Genomic DNA, 17,465 nt, shown 5'->3' on the forward strand with positions numbered 1-17,465 from the left:
AAACTGTCAGTCTGTGGGTAAATCAAAAGTTCTATACCATTCCAAATAGTCCAAGCTGTTCTAAAGCATCCTAATTACCCTGATTAATTGGGAAACCACTTCTTAATCAACTCAGCAAGTGAAAAACAGCAGCTCTCTGCAGTTGTTCTGTGGACAGTCATGGCTTAGACAAAGGAGCTCATTGAGAACCTGCGGCTGCGCATTGTGGCTGCTCACGAGTCAGGAAAGGACTTCAAGGCCACTGTGTATTTTAACTTTAAAAGATGCATAAGCCAACTAAAGTAGAATCAGATTTACTTACCTGGGCTTCCTCCAGCCCCTAGAAACCTATGTGTCTCTCACCAAAGCGCCGCTCTCAGCCAGTTTCTTTGGCCAGATTGGCGGCTTCTGCACGTAGCCGGTAGCGTTCGCCTGTGTAGAATCCTCTGCTCCCGGCTGTGGGAGCGTGACCACGAGCGCTGCATCCGCCCACATGATCAGAAGCTGCCAACCTGGCCAGGTCGGTGGCCGCTACCGGGGAGACCCAAGGAGACAGGCTGAGAGTGGAGTTGTGGTGAAGGACACATAGGATTCTAGGGGTTGGAGGAAGTCCCAGGTATGTAAATCTGATTTTTCCTTATTTGGCTCATGTATCCTTTATGGTGGACCTAGTCATAGTGATTCATTCAGTCACTTGATCTTTTGATCATTCAAATACAGATTTGGCAACTGTCAACTGAAATGTTATCAGCAGCCCAAACACAAAAACCTGATCTGCGTTGTTGGTTTCTCATCTGTTAATTTTCATTGGTTTTCCTTTAATGGTTGCATGCGTGCTTCATTTCCCTACCCACAGATGTTAGATCCCAATATACATTAGTTGTTTGTACAGTGTCTTGTACTCCTATCTCCTCCACCTATTAGCAGAGGTTAGAGGCCTTGTTTCTCTTAGGTTAAAGAATGTGCATATCAGTGTTCTGAGGAGTTCACCCATCTTCACAGGGTTAAGGAATGTCTTCAGTTAGCCAGTTCCCCGGTGGATTGGTTTTCTCTGCTGGCCTAGTTTGATGGAGGTCTGGCATATACCACAGATTTTATCATAGAGCAGAAGAATTTAATCTCTCAAATGCCAATTATCTATTAAACACCCATAAACCGCTTTCTTTCTTGTATAAACACTATTTATTTATTAGAGCAAAAATACCTTAGATTTATGTATAGCTATAACATGCATATAATGCAACCAGAAGCATTTGCGGTGGCGTGTGATGTAACGCAGGCTGACCAATCTGCACCTTCTTTAAAGGGAACCTGAACCGAGTAAAATTATTTAAAATAAACACATGATGTATCTGCAAATGAATTTTACATACTTGCCTCACCCTACGTTCCCCTCAAAAGCTCACCATTTTCTTCTTACAACAATTCCTTCCATTTCTGACAAGATTTTGTCAGAACTGAAATATCAGTTGCTGTTAGTAATAACTGAAAGGACAACTGATGAGCAATGTAATGTCCATGTTTTCTTATCGCTCAAGTGGGTGATAATACAGTATAACAGTGTGCTGACCAGGAAGCTGTTATGGGATGACGGCCATTTTCAAAATAAAGGGCAGAGAATTCCATTGGTTACCGTGTACAAACAGGACGCAGGAGAGGAGAAAGAGATTGAGGCGTAGACTACACAGGAGGTAAGTATGACGTGTGCATGTTTATTTTGACTGTTCATTTTCAGTTCAGGTTTCCTTTAAAGTGCTGCTGAAGTGTATACTCCGGCCCCCCAGCAGTCTGAAGTATGTTGACCTGGCCTTCGACCCAAAACATTTGGGGACCCCTGCTCTAAATCCTGCAGAGTCTTCCATCACCCTTTGGTCTTCTCGTTCTAGCGCTGTCACCTCTGTTCCACATATTTGACCAAATGGTCGAATACGCCTTTGGTGTCCTTCAGGAGGGGGCACGCGAGTTTCCGTGTGCTCTGGAAGATGACTGCTATGCATGTGCAAGCTCACGCGTGTGCGGTACGGAGCAGCCTGTCTTTGGGAGCACTTGGAGACACAAGTGATCCCGGAGGCAGCAAATTCAAACGGCGGGCAGCAGTGGAACCAGGACACCGAGAGAGGAGAGGGAATGCTCTATAGAATCCAGAGCCTTTTCACTCCATAGGTGAGTATGCAACATTTTTTTTTTCACAGCAGCTTCAGTTTTGCACGTTAACATGTGCAATTTTAGCAACGCACTGCATGTTTTGCATTGGTACAGTTGAATTTCTGGCATCGCACTGCAAGGGACGTTGTGTAGACTGTTCATAGACTTTGAATCGCACCACATTACAGTGTGTTAAAGAGAGACTGTAACCAAGAATTGAGCTTCATCCCAGTCAGTAGCTGATACCCACTTTCCCATGAGAAATCTTTTCCTTTTCACAAACTGATCATTAGGGGGCTCTGTATGGCCGATTTTGTGGTGAAACCCCTCCTACGGTGTAATGTCAGCGCCTCACAGCTCTGAGGTCCTGACATCACACTGTGGGAGTCTTGTTGCATTGTGGGAAATAACAGCTGTTTCTAACTGCCAACAAAGCAAGCAGCATCTCCTTCCACAGACATCACCTGCCAACAGTAAAAATGTCACCATGTGATAAATGTCAGAATGTGAATCAGGGAGAGGAAAGAGTTTACAATGAGCAAACACTGACTAAATCATTTATACATGATTATTGTAAAAATTAAGCACTTTTCTTATTACATTATTTTCACTGGAGTTACTCTTTAAACGGTCTGTTGCAACCACAATGTACCACAATGGTTGAAATGTGTTGGATTGGGAAAGTGTAATATTTATCTGTGCCAGGACCTACACATAAACGTAATAGATGCTGCAGCAATACAAATTATAAAAACCTGAACGTAGACTGATTAGTGCTTTGTATTCATGTCCTTCAATTTAACGTACAAATAGTAAATACAATGACACACTTGCCGTATCAGACCTCCCAGTGTCCTCTGTCGTGTAACTTTTCAGTGTAATGAGATCAGCAATTATGTCCCTTGTTGCCTGTGTTAATACTTTGACCTGGGAGCTTTGCTTACTGCTATACTGCTGAGCTGACAGCTGCTGGACTGAAGTCTATACTGTATGTCATGAGGCATCTCCCTGCAGGAGGCTGACTGCATCTTGCTTTAAGCTGTCATTGTAGAAAACCATTCTTCAGTATGCTTTGCTTTCTTCCTGTTTCCTCTGCCGCCCTTGTCACAATGTTTCAGTCTTAAACTATGTACCCACAGCGAGATGGATCGGGGATCTCCACCAATGAGCCATCTTTCCCTGATCCATCTGGTTGATTTGCTAGTGTCGTTAGCATTGTTGGAAATGAACGATCGTGTAAATGATTGTTCACACGGTCACAGTAAATTACCATGATTCTCAATGGGGATCGGACCGATCCTTTGCTATATAATCCAACATTTAAAAAACAAACTATCGCCGCAGGTGGCCTACATCATGAAGCATCGTTTATTGAATTTTTAATAAATGTTGCGCAATATGGCGAAAAAAATTGTTACCATGAAAAAATAGGTTGAAAAATTGCAGCGTGGGTATGAGGGGCTCTTCCCTACTTTCATGTGATAATTGACCCATTTTATGACCTCTGGCCTGTTCACAAGCTGTTGTAAAGTTTTTTGTTGTTTTTTTTTTTTTTTTAAGAACTTTTGAATTAAAGCATTTTAATGAAAGAGTGGTTTTGAAATTACCGTAAATGTTTGTGCTCTTGCAGTTACATGCACTTTCCAGCAGCAAGAGCCACTGCAGTCATCCAATTTCTAATTTAGTAATCTTACAACAATACCCTTGATGTTCTGATATGGCCAAAGTAAGGTCCAGGTTTAGTTGATCACTTGTGTTCTACATTGTCCTCAAACTTTAGTTAGTTACCCCCATTATGTTAAGAATGCTTTCATTTTTGGAGGTTGCACTGAGACATTTTCACTGAAAAGCCTTCTAAGGTGTAAGGCAAAAGGCCCATACACACGTCGGATTTGCGCGAACGACGGGTCGTTTGAACGTTCCGTCGTTCGCACGTTTCCGCATGAAATCCGGCGTGTGTACAGACTATCGTTCGGGAGATAAGACTGGTTACCAGCGATCCGCCCGGCGGATCGTTGGTAACCAGTCTTATCTCCCGAACGATAGTCTGTACACACGCCGGATTTCATGCGGAAACGTGCGAACGACGGAACGTTCAAACGACCCGTCCGCGCAAATCCGACGTGTGTATGGGCCTAAAGTCTTACCCTAACACCTCAAATGAAGGGCCATTTTGATGCATTCTAAAATATTTTAAGCTTTGTACTTTGAGTTTGGGAGTAGCCAGAAAAGTCATATTTGAAGCCCTGTGTAGAAATCTAGCTTATTATATTTCCTGTTTTTTCTTTCTGCTTTCTGAAGGTGTACAGCGAATACAGAGCCAGCCTTGCCTTTGAACTTGTGAGCAGCCGCCAGAAAAATGTAAGTCCCTGCCGAGTGGCCGCAGTTCTGTATAGTGTTGCTGTGTAGGGAGGAAGAAGGGAGAGGGTGCAGTAAATGAAGGAGCGGCATCCAGCGGGTGGAGTGAGGAGTGGAACAAAGTGGTAGTTTGTCACTTGGGCGGCACTCTCTCTATAGATCTGGCATGCCAGATCTCTTGGCGATGTGGGAGGATGGGAAGGCGCACCTGTATACATGGTGGATTCTTGGCCTCGGCATAGTGTCATCTACTGTGGGTACCTGAACTTTATATTGAGCTTGTGTGTGTACTTGATGCCTGCTTGATAACCATATCCATAGAGCAAGAGGGATGTGAGCGTGAGTTAGGGGGTTTGGTTAGTATTAGGGTAGGTTGAGGGTTTAGTAACATGCACGGGAGGGAAATTTCCACATAAAGCAGTGGTGTCAAACTCAATCACATAAGGGGCCAAAATCTAAAACATACGGTAGTCTAAGTTGCGGGACAATTTTTATGAAGTGTTACAATTTACTGAAGAGTCTCAAACTAAGTGGCATAACCACTTAGCGCCTCCCCCTTCTGCAGTGTAGCTCAATGGAGCAGTTTAACATTTAGCAGCTCCAGTTCTGCTTTGGGTCACCTCTTCCTGACAGCCACGTGCTCTATGTTGCACACTTCTGGTTCCTGAGGTCAAGTGACTGGAAGCAGGAGGTATGGAGGCACAAAGCGTGCGACTTCCAGGAAGAACAAGAGACGCAAAGCTGGAGCAAGGAAATATCACACTGCTCCGCTACACTGCAAAGTGAGCAGATGGTTTTCAGGGGGGGGGACGGAGGTATGTGTCGTTTACCACCCGCTGGGGGGGTTGGGGGTTTGGAACCTAGGATTGGGCTCCATGCTAATTTTGTTGTGGGGGCGCGTCCCGTGGGTTATTGCTGCACCCTGGCTCAAACTGACAATGTTTTAGTTAAAAAGACTGTCACCAGTGTGCTCCTCTCCACAGGAAGGCAGTGTGCTGCTGTTCTTTTACTGCTGACAATGATGCACATTTGACGCTTTGGAGGGCCACGTAAAATGGCAATGAGGCCGCATTCTGTCCGTGGGCCTTGTGTTTGGCACCTGTGACATAAAGGGTAAACTTTTTTATCTTGTGCCAAGTTCACCAAAATATTGGTCCAGCGAACAAGCATCACTTCAGCTGGTCCTGACTTACTCACTTATTACTTCTTTGTGTTGTGTGTGAAAATGGAGGTGCAGAAGCTGTAGGTGACCCAATTGTATCATGATCAGATAAAACGCAAATGACATGTCCAGAAGATAAATATCATCAGAAAGGATACTGCATTGAGCATGTCTCTGTTTTCCAGGCTTACACAGATTACAGCGACTCTGTCTCCAGGCGAATGGGCTTTATTCCTCTGCCACTTGCTGTGCTTGTAAGTATGAATGTATAAAGCTGCTGCATTCCACACAGACTGGGCAGCAGTCATTAGCATGCATGTAATTTAAATGTAATGTGCTGTAAGCAAAAGCCAAAAGAGAGGGATGTAACAGGACCAGATGGGAGTAGACATCTCTGGCAGTGACATAGACTGCAAGTTCTGCAACTCCTTGTGGCAAATTACACAGCAGAGTTACGGGCATATACTGGCTACTTGCATTACGTCTCTACATATAATCAAATTGGACACCTAATTAGCGTCTGCTGAAATAATTAGGAACTAAAATTGTATTAATAGTTAATGAAGCCTTGGATTATAGTCATTAGAATACTGTCAAGTCTTTTGTCTAATGTGGGCACAGCGGGCTTGTTTGTTAAAACAGCATAAAAGGTGGCAGCCGGTGAGGATGCTGGTTACCAGGGCCAGATAATGAAATCTTGTAGAAAAATCAAACAGCACCCAGATACGCCTGTACTGGGTATATACCGGTGCCTGGCCTCGACCGGATTGCTCTACAGTCCAGGTATATTCCAAAAATGAAAAAAGAGGCGGCACTCAACTAACTGCAAAATATGCTGTATTATGGAACAAACAGTACATGTTACGGACACGCCTTCATCAGGTGTATAACACAAGGTTATACATCCGATGAAGGCGTGTCCGTAACATGTAGTATTGGTTTCCATAATACAGCATCTTTTGCAGCTAGTTGAGTGCTGCCTCTTTTTTATCATTTCCAGATAATGAAACCTGTCTGCCTGGTTACTGGATTGAGGGCTTATTTCCACTGGTTGGCGTGTCCATTTCTGGATTGGATGCGACACCCGTGCTGCTGTGAAGCCGCAGCTGAGTTGATAGAGATTTGGATGTGTGAAATACATGCCTTATGCTCTTAAAGAGACACTGAAGCGAAAAAAAAATTATGATATTATGATTTGTATGTGTAGTACAGCTAAGAAAAAAACCATTAAGATCAGATACATCAGTCTAATTGTTTCCAGTACAGGAAGAGTTGAGAAACTCCAGTTGTTATCTCTATGCAAAAAAGCTATTAAGCTCTCCGACTAACTTGGTCCTGGAGAGGGCTGTTATCTGACTTTTATTATCTCAACTGTAATTGAACTGTTTACTTTTCCTCTGGCAGAGGAGATGTCATCACTTCACAGACTGCTCTGAAAGACTCATTTTGAATGCTGAGTGTTGTGTAATCTGCACATATTATAGAGTGATGCAATGTTAGAAAAAACACTATATACCTGAAAATACAAATATGAGAATATTTTCTTTGCTGCTAATCTTCTAGTAATTATTCATAGTACACAACCAATTCATTATATCATATATATTTTTTCGCTTCAGTGTCTCTTTAAGAATGGCAGCAGCATGCTATTGCTGGAATATATACTGTGTATTCCACTCAAGTGGCAATAGGCCCTTACATCCTAGAAAACAGCAACAGAGGCAAGGAAAAAATGTTTCCACTATACAACGCTGGTGACCGTGTGTTTGTGCCTGAGCACACAGCATCTGTGTTGCTTTCTATTCTAGTGCTAATCTCATTTAGTGACAGTACAGTTGGGAGTGTCACTGGTGAGTACACCATGGTGGGAGTGTCACTGGTGAGTAGACCCAGGTGGGATAGTCACTGGCAAGTAGACCCAGGTGGGAAAGTCACTGGTGAGTACACCACGGTGAGAGCTCTCCTCCAGTGGGAGATTCAGTGGTGAGTTCCCCTCTGGTGGGACAGTCACTGGTGAGTTCACTGGCAAGTAGACCCAGGTGGGAAAGTCACTGGTGAGTACACCACGGTGAGAGTTTTTCTCCAGTGGGACAGTCACTGGTGAGTTCCCCTCCAGTGGGACAGTCACTGGTGAGTTCCCCTCCAGTGGGACAGTCACTGGTGAGTTCCCCTCTGGTGGGACAGTCACTGGTGAGTTCCCCTCTGGTGGGACAGTCACTGGTGAGTTCCCCTCTGGTGGGACAGTCACTGGTGAGTTCCCCTCTGGTGGGACAGTCACTGGTGAGTTCCCCTCTGGTGGGACAGTCACTGGTGAGTTCCCCTCTGGTGGGACAGTCACTGGTGAGTTCCCCTCTGGTGGGAGAGTCACTGGTGAGTTCCCCTCTGGTGGGAGAGTCACTGGTGAGTTCCCCTCTGGTGGGAGAGTCACTGGTGAGTTCCCCTCTGGTGGGAGAGTCACTGGTGAGTTCCCCTCTGGTGGGAGAGTCACTGGTGAGTTCCCCTCTGGTGGGAGAGTCACTGGTGAGTTCCCCTCCGGTGGGAGAGTCACTGGTGAGTTCCCCTCCGGTGGGAGAGTCACTGGTGAGTTCCCCTCCGGTGGGAGAGTCACTGGTGAGTTCCCCTCCGGTGGGAGAGTCACTGGTGAGTTCCCCTCCGGTGGGAGAGTCACTGGTGAGTTCCCCTCCGGTGGGAGAGTCACTGGTGAGTTCCCCTCCGGTGGGAGAGTCACTGGTGAGTTCCCCTCCGGTGGGAGAGTCACTGGTGAGTTCCCCTCCGGTGGGAGAGTCACTGGTGAGTTCCCCTCCGGTGGGAGAGTCACTGGTGAGTTCCCCGCCGGTGGGAGAGTCACTGGTGAGTTCCCTGCCGGTGGGAGAGTCACTGGTGAGTTCCCCGCCGGTGGGAGAGTCACTGATGGGTACACCACGATGAGTCACTGGTGAGTTCCCCTCTGGTGGCAGAGTCACTGGTGAGTTCCCCTCTGGTGGGAGAGTCACTGGTGAGTTCCCCGCCGGTGGGAGAGTCACTGGTGAGTTCCCCGCCGGTGGGAGAGTCACTGGTGAGTTCCCCGCCGGTGGGAGAGTCACTGGTGAGTTCCCCGCCGGTGGGAGAGTCACTGGTGAGTTCCCCGCCGGTGGGAGAGTCACTGGTGAGTTCCCCGCCGGTGGGAGAGTCACTGGTGAGTTCCCCGCCGGTGGGAGAGTCACTGGTGAGTTCCCCGCCGGTGGGAGAGTCACTGGTGAGTTCCCCGCCGGTGGGAGAGTCACTGGTGAGTTCCCCGCCGGTGGGAGAGTCACTGGTGAGTTCCCCGCCGGTGGGAGAGTCACTGGTGAGTTCCCCTCCGGTGGGAGAGTCACTGGTGAGTTCCCCTCCGGTGGGAGAGTCACTAATGGGTACACCACGATGAGTCACTGGTGAGTTCCCCGCCGGCGGGAGAGTCACTGGTGAGTTCCCCGCCGGCGGGGGAGTCACTGGTGAGTTCCCCGCCGGCGGGGGAGTCACTGGTGAGTACACCACGCAGTGTTCTCCCCCCGCCTTTTTTACCAGGTGTGGCGCGACAGGGGGAATGCATGGTTGGCACAACTCTGCTTACAGCATAGGAAGAGAATAAGGAGGCGAGCTGATGACAGCCGGGTGCTCACCAAAATTACCTGGGTGGAGCACCCGGCTAAAAGAGCCTGGGGAGAACACTGCCACGGTGGAGTGGTCACTGGTGAGTACACCACGGGGGGAGAGTCACTGGCGAGTACACCACGGTGGGAGGGTCACTGGTGAGTACACCACAGTGGGAGGGTCACTGGTGAGTACACCACAGTGGGAGGGTCACTGGTGAGTACACCACAGTGGGAGGGTCACTGGTGAGTACACCACAGTGGGAGAGTCACAATGCTACACACATGAAAATTGATCTTGTGGCTTTAATTATTCTTAAGAGATTAACTAAAATGTGAAACTCCTTGTAAAACGTGTTTATCTTTACAGTTAATAAGAGTGGTGACCAGCTCCGTTAAGGTGCAAGGAGTCCTGGCGTATACCTGTGTGGTGCTCTTTTACCTTGGGTAAGATCTTAGTACTTTTTCAGAAGTTGTTGGTTTGATTCAATTCTGCAAAACCGCCAGTGAGGTGTCATATGGAGCTCCATTTACATAATATTGGCACTGCACAGAACATCCTCTGTATCTGTGCTAATGCAAGGGCTATGCTAGAGAGCATGTTTATTTTATATGCTTACTCCGGTGTGGTAAAATGCCAGCACACAGTGGCGAATCATGTAAAAACAACATCAGAGATTTCAGCACAGCCGGCGCCGCCATAGTCCGTAATGGGAATTACAGCTAAAGCGGCACTCGAACAGTACGGTATTTTGGTTGCCGTCAAAAGATGGAGCACAGATTACTATAAAAGGAGCCTAATTTGGCTGACTGCAATAGCTGGCAGCTAAATTACATCTTTTCCCCACTGTCCATGGCGACCTGGAGGGGGAATAGTAATTAACACTGCATGGACTATTGCAGGAGCTGGGTGAGCCATTTATCGGCTTTACCCTGCGGCCAAATTTCCCGGCGGCTTAATTATAGGTATGCTACAGTGGGACCTGGCACAAATGATTCTAACATTAGGAAAACACTTTTTTATGGAAAAATAACATTCCGACTACTGAAAACATTTTATATGACATCAATATTAGATCAGAGGAGTTCTGGGCACCAGATTAACGTTGAACGCAATATCACCTTTATTATATCCTCCAACCAATAGATAGATACAGTAGTGCGCACAGCCAGACAGCCGCTTCGCAGACTATATATTACAAAATTTTTTGGAGTATACTAATAAATGTATATCTATTGAAATGGACGTTTTTTGTGTCTGCTTATAGGAGGTAAGTTCCTCCAAGCATTTTTAACCTTTTTAATCTATTTTAAACTTCTGGTGCCTCTGTTTACTACGCAGTATTTGTATCCACCCCTGGTGGAGGGGTATACCCCTATTTTTCCTATATACAGAGAGCGACTTCTTAATCCTGAGTGGGGACAGGTCAATCTCCCCACCTGCCTATACAGTGGTTGCCTTGGAGGTAACCCTTGTTTGTGAGTATACAATTCATACTCTATTTTCATCATCCAATTACCAGTACATACTACACTATTTTGGGCTCTCGGTGTCACTTTTTTAAAATATTTTTTTATATATGTTACCCTCTTCATTCATCACATACGTGTTGTATGGGTACGTGTTTTGCCTTTGATAGCATGGAAAACTGCTGTCAGGCTGTAAGAACTACTATATCTGTTGGTTGGAAGATGTAATAAAAGTGATGTTGCTGTAAACGCTGGTCTGGTAACCTGAGTGGTCTGACCTGTCACATCTATCACCATCTCTCTACTCTCTTCTTTGGTACATTGAAAACATCTTATAACTTAGTGTTATTGGAAATGACCTTATCAGTTTGATCTCTGTAGTGTAGTAATACAGGGTGACACTTGTGTCACTGAAGGTCCATAGGTATAAAAGTAAGAACCGGAAACATATATTTGAAAAGTTAATTGTAAATGTTTAAAAAATTGATATGTGACGAGATGGTGGATATATTGAAATTTAATAAAACATCACTTGGGTCGCTTTTAGGACTTTGTAAAAAATTTAATCAGCCTCTATTCAGAGGTAGAAACCATTGCATTTGCAATTTGTAGCCTCAAAGAGAGCCCGAGGTGGGCTCATAAAATTAGAAAAAAAAAATAGGCTGCCTGATCCGGGAGGCTGTGCGGGTCAGGTAGCCGCCAAAACTGCCGCTCCCCGCCCCTCCTGTGTGCTGCACTGGGTCACGACACTGGAAAGAGAGATTGATTCTCTCTCCCAGCGTGCAGGGAGGTGGGGGAGCGGCAGGGGGCGCAGCCAGGGAGAGAGAGCTGCCCAGTGGCAGCTCTGGAAAACCTGCAGGAACGCCCCTGGCGGGCTTTTTGAACAGGGAATCCCTCTTTCACATGTTTACCTCCGAGATAGCAACAAATATTGTTGCTAATCTCAGGGGGGGCCATAGCGCAGCGGTGTTGGGAGCAGAGAGTGTGGGGACACAGAGACATGTCCCGAGGCAGAGAACATGCCTCTGTGTCCCACCTGCCCACCCCCGCCCCCCCCCCCCCCCAAAATCCTCCTCGGTTCTCTTTAAGACAATAAAAGGGTGCATATATTTAATGGGAACCAGGAGGAAGAGTCTAATAGAGATGTTACAGGTGACTTCTGTGACCTAACAAGAGGACCTCCTCTACCAGTCCACAGATCTAGTCATCCTGAGTGTAAAACGCATGCAATGTTTAAAGGGACACTGGGGCAAAAAAACAAGGGGAAACAGGTCATTTTTAGGTGTCGGTGCATTTGTATATGCTTATTGAGATGTCACTTCTCTCCAGAGAGGCTCCATTTGCTTGTAAATCTGTCCAGTATAGGCCGTGAATAGAGTCAGTTGGCAACCTTTGAACCGTATTGAGTTGTGCCTCACATTCGTTGTGTCTTGGTGCCTTCGCTCTGTCCATGCTCCCTACACTCTCGAGATCTTGGCACGTGCACACATCACATTGAGCAGTTCATGGGAAGGCACTGGGACTGCGCATGCACAGCACCATTAGATCTGATTCAAAGGTCAACAACTTACTCTATTCGTGGCCTATACTGGACTGATTTACTAGCAGACAGCCTCTTGGGACAGAACCAGCACCTCAATAAGTGTTTACAAACGTGCCGTCACCTATATATAACCCCTGTTTCCGCGCACATAAAAAAGGGGTAGCCAGAAATTTAGGCGCCAAGAAAAGACATTCGAATATCGGTAAATATACAGATATCCTACTGTTACATTGTAAATTCTAAAAATCTACTCCCCAAGCTAACCGTAACCATAGAAATCTCAGCAATGGGGGGAAATTTGGGGGCCTGGCAGAGCCGGGACAAGGTCCTCCAGCACCCAAGGCTGAGACACCAAAGTGCGCTCCTCCATCCCTCCTACCCCAGCCGACACACACGGATTGCTATTAGACTAAGAGGGCCACAGGGCCCACAACCTCCCCAACACCTTAATATCTAGTTATCTGGCTTGCAGTCACTGCCATGTATCCCCTTTTCTTATTTCTTTCTGCTTCATACACAATTAGGAATGACAGCTGAATGAATTGTGCGCCCCCTCCTACACTGCGCCCTGAGGCTGGAGCCTCTTCAGCCTATGCCTCGGCCCTGCCGGCCCGGCGTTAGTAGATGTATTTTGCATCGCGAGCGGGCACAGAGCCCACATTTCCCCCCATTGCCGATATTTATATGGGCACCAAAGGCCAAATTTCCTGCATCCTGTTTCTCACTGCTTTTTGGCCTCCGTATTCCTTTAATGACACAGAGCCTGTCTTGTTGCAAATATACATTATAGGTGGCAATGCCTGCTTTCACTGAATTGGATCCATTTATATTTTCTACAGTATTTCCATTTTCTCAGCTTCTCTGTAAATGAGTCCCATCAGGTGTGCATAACTTTATCCCAGTAATCAGAAATCATTAAGAAACTAGCACACATATTTGCATAGCAGATTTAATATGTTCTTTAGACTTTAAGACAAGCCAGCAGAACAGCCTTGAAGCTGGCAGGTGATGTGGCATATTTGCAAATTTATGCAACTTACATTTTTTGTTTGATTATAATTTTCCAGGTAAAGTTCTGTTTATGCTGGCTGGTTTGTTTGTCATTTGTTTACTGTCTGGTGGGTTTTTTCCCATCTATGTTTTACCTCCCACATCATGACCAAAGATTTGATGTAAAGATCCAGAATTTCTGTCAAACGCCCTGCTCTATTTTTTGCATTTTGCTGCATCTAATTGGATTTTTGAAGTGAACACCGTGAAACTTCATTGCGCTCTACTGCATTTTTCATTTAGAAAATTGCCTCCTTTGAGATCCAAAATGTACTAGAAGCTAATAACATCTCAGGTTTTGTGATTGCTGTTCATATATTTTATCACATTTTTATGAACAGCTTGGCAGATCTCCTGCTAGTTTCTGCTGTGACCCGCGTACAGTATTTTGCTTTCACACAATGAGACCAGACTTATGAGCTGTGCACACTCGTAAGATTTTCCTTGGCTAAAGCAGTCATTTGTGATCGTATTCGTCATACATTTAGAGTCTGTCATAGCTGTCTCTGACTTAACTGTTTTCATGTGCATGTTCTGCACCGAAAAAAACTTATTTAAATGGAAACACAGCACAGACACAGCGGAGAGTCAGCTGGCAAGTGCAGGATCCACTAGTGCACGATTTCCGCATTAGTCCTGTCGGTTTCTTCACTCCCTGCACCATATCCCGCCAGTCCCACTGCCAGCAGACTATTCTGTTACTGCTAAATGCTTAGCGTGAGCTGCTTCCAATCTTATCCTCCATCCTGCCATCCTGCTGCCACTGTACTTCCCCCCCCCCCCCCCATGAGTTTCCTCACTTTCGCTACCGCCCACTCACATGTCCTCCCTTACTTATGGGTTCTGTCACAGTTGCTTCTTGGTCCCTTGCTTGCCATTGTTAGTCTCACCCCCTACTGCCAATCTAGGTGGATGGCTGGATGATAAAAGAAAATGACCTGAGCTCAACCAGCAGTATGGAAGAATTTCCTTTTATCTTGCAGCATACATAAAGGGTGGTGGGCTACCCTGAGGGACCCTGGTGCTCCCGCACTGCATACTTTAATTTGTGTAGCCTGCAAAACCCCCAAACTTTTTTGGAAGGCTGGATTGATACCCGCAGTAAAGAGACCCAGAAGGCATAGCAGTACCTTCCGAAGATGAATGATGTGAGAAAGCAGCAGCCAAGGTTAGGAGACCCAGTGGCTGGAACCAGGAGAGGTAGCTATCGCAGTTCTGCTGTATAATCCTCCTTGAGTGAGGGAACCAGTGATGCTAGGACTAGGAAGTTGGATGCTCCACCTATATACTTCCCTGCATCTGGCCATGTGATCATATTTTTACAGCAGATTTTTATCCGCATGTTTGCCACACACAGGAAGATAGGATTCTGCATACTAATTCTGAGGTATATATAGATGTCTGTCTAGAGTGGCTTCAAAGGAACCCTAAAGCGAGGCTTCCATATTTATTTCCCTTTAAGCAATACCAGTTGCCTGGCAGTCCTGCTGATCTCTTTGGCTACAATAGTGGCTGAATCACAACACATGAAACAAGTTTGCAGCTAATCCAGTCCAGTCAGAGCTCCTGATCTGCATGCTTGTTCAGGTTCTGGCTAAAAGTATTAGAGGCACAGGATCAGCAGGACAGCCAGGCAATATGCATTGTCTAAAAGGAAATAAATATGTCAGCCTCCATATCCCTTTTGCTTTAGGTTCATGAGCTGTGCAGAGGCTGCATTCTATGATTTTTGGCTTTTTAATCTAGATTATTCATTGCAGTGTAAGTATTGGGACTTTTCTCTGATTATCCTGATCTGCATACCTGTTCTGGTGAATGACTAGAGATTTCATAGCCAGGAAAGTCACCGTTTTTGTGCATAGTTCAGCATTGGAAGCTTCCTTACATTTCTACTAATGTGCAGTTTGATGTGAATCCGATGCTGCTTTTGCTGATCTATATTTGCCTTTACCCAGGCTGATAACGCTGAAAGTCCTGAATAGCATTGTATTGCTTGGAAAGTCCTGCCAGTATGTAAAGGAGGCCAAAATGGAAGACAAGCTGTTCCAGCCACCTCCCACAGCTACTCCAGGGAAAACTCCCAGGAAAGCGCCAAACAAATCCAAAAACCAAGGTAAGCGACTGCACGGATTCAGCCACAGATCTTTATATGTACCCTGAGGTCAACTAGCAAGTTCTGAGCGTCTGAGTTCCCAACCAGCCCACTGAATGCAGCCACCACATGCAGCATGTCTAAAGCTCCTGACTATACAGCAGTTTCTATCCAGCCACTGTCCCTCTTGTTGCAACCATTTGTTTTTACAACTTCAAAATTTTTATTGGAATTTTTCAAGGAAAAGTATACATACATTTGTAAATTGTGTATATAGAGTAAGCCTTCAGTACATTTGTTGTGTTTGTTGTTTAGCAGGTAAAGATAAATACTGAGAACAAATTGAACAGGAGAAGAGTATGTTGCAACCCTATGTAAGGATGCTTACTGAAGAAGATGCAGAATACTCCCGGAACTGCTGAACACTTTCAAACTTTATTTGGTGAAAAGCACTTACATTGATAAGTTCACAAACATAACTGGCAAAAACCCAATCCTGGAGGCTGTGGGGTGGTGTTGATGGGGAGGATAAGGCCTGATGACCATTTCACGCTCCGGCGTTTGGCACCATTGAGAACACGCAGTAGCGTAAAATGGTCGTCAGGCCTTATCCTCCCCATCAACACCACCTTCACAGCTTTCGGGATCTGGTTTGTTCCACATACATCGGTGAATGTATCCATTTAAGTGCTTTTCGCTAAATAAAGTTTGAAAGTGTTCTCCAGTGTTGGGAGTGTTCTGCATCTTCTTCAGTGAGCATCCATTTGTTGTCATCAGCACCAAGAGCACACTGTGTTACTGCACAACCCTTTTGTCTGTGCTGCAATTGCCTGTCTTCTTTGTTAGACTGGCGTACCTGCATTTTGTTTCTCTTTTTCTTTACCAATCCTAAGGATAAGTTTGATTTTGAATAGATGCAATCATTTTACTGGATTGAAAGGGCCATCAGTCTCTTGGCTTACAACATAAAATTATGGTCAGCATACCATATGCAGTATTTGCAGGCACCTCCAGTTTTACTTTACCAGTCAGCATTCTAGAACCGCCTTTTATTGATTGATTTAAACTGCATTGTTCTCTATGCTTAGTATTCATATTGCATAATCCTTTCCATGTACAAGTGCACTTGTTGGTAAAGGCGGAAAGGGAATTTTTCCATTAGTATACAGTGGACATGCTCTAGTTCTCCAACTAGTGATCTTCTCTTGTTCTCTAGCTTTTCCTTGCATTGCTAAGAGATTAATGCTTTATGACCAGCTGGCATGTCTGCTGATTCTCATCATTATGAATCTTTCCAGAAGCCGTAGTGCTGATCACAGAAAGGAGGTGGTCTGGCCTTTTTCTGACAGGAAGAGATTGGCTACTGCCCCCCATTTAGCTATTCCTTGATTGTCATGTGGGTGATAGGCTGGGGAATGAGTCTGAATAGCATTCTGTCCAGTAAAATTACACTGTTGTCTCAACAGGAAAAGAGGCTACAGGAGCCAGCATGCCAGGTACTTTTTAAATATTTATTCCAAAAAGTACTAAAGTGCAGTCCACAAAACATTGTGCCATACTAATTAATGCAAATGTACTATGATATGGATTTGATAAAACGTAGAGGGAGAATTATGGCTTTAAACAAGCACCCTGATGACAGGTGTAGTCTTATAACTTGACAACTTTTTAAAGTGTACCCGAGGTGAATGTAATTTAATAAAACTAGATACTTACCTCAGACGAGGGATGCCTCCATACCCTGTACAGGCTTCCCACATCCTCCTGACCTCCACCTTTGCTGCACACGGACCCCTGAAAGAAATCTGACAAGGGCTTGTGGGATTTTTAAACGCGACCATGCTTTTCATACACGAGAATGGCCATACTGCACCTAAGTAAGTACACATGCGCCTGTGCAGTAAGCTAGAGCTGCTTGAGCTCTGCATGGGTGTGTCTGGTCATACTCATGTGGGTGCAGCACGGCTGCGCTTGTGCATGAAGAGGGGCACAGTTAAGATCTTCAGGAGGGCACCTCGGCAGCAGCAGTAGGGTGAGGAGGGCACAGGAAGCCTCTGG

At 45.6% G+C, this 17,465-nt stretch overlaps 1 protein-coding gene across 2 annotated transcripts in view; it reads left to right on the forward strand.

Annotated features, from left to right (window-relative positions):
• The window catches only part of TAPT1 (transmembrane anterior posterior transformation 1), a 129,591-nt gene that overhangs the window by 102,177 nt on the left and 9,949 nt on the right, over window positions 1–17,465 (forward strand). The window contains exons 10-14 of one of the 2 annotated variants that reach the window (XM_068277773.1): window positions 4,426–4,485; window positions 5,830–5,898; window positions 9,623–9,699; window positions 15,271–15,428; window positions 16,874–16,903. In XM_068277773.1, the coding sequence (XP_068133874.1) occupies window positions 4,426–4,485; window positions 5,830–5,898; window positions 9,623–9,699; window positions 15,271–15,428; window positions 16,874–16,903 (394 nt within the window). The remainder of the gene's footprint in view (window positions 1–4,425; window positions 4,486–5,829; window positions 5,899–9,622; window positions 9,700–15,270; window positions 15,429–16,873; window positions 16,904–17,465) is intronic. The other variant, XM_068277781.1, reaches the window with a different exon arrangement.

The sequence above is a fragment of the Hyperolius riggenbachi genome, chromosome 1 (assembly GCF_040937935.1).
Source record: "Hyperolius riggenbachi isolate aHypRig1 chromosome 1, aHypRig1.pri, whole genome shotgun sequence".
Taxonomy (NCBI): domain Eukaryota; kingdom Metazoa; phylum Chordata; class Amphibia; order Anura; family Hyperoliidae; genus Hyperolius; species Hyperolius riggenbachi.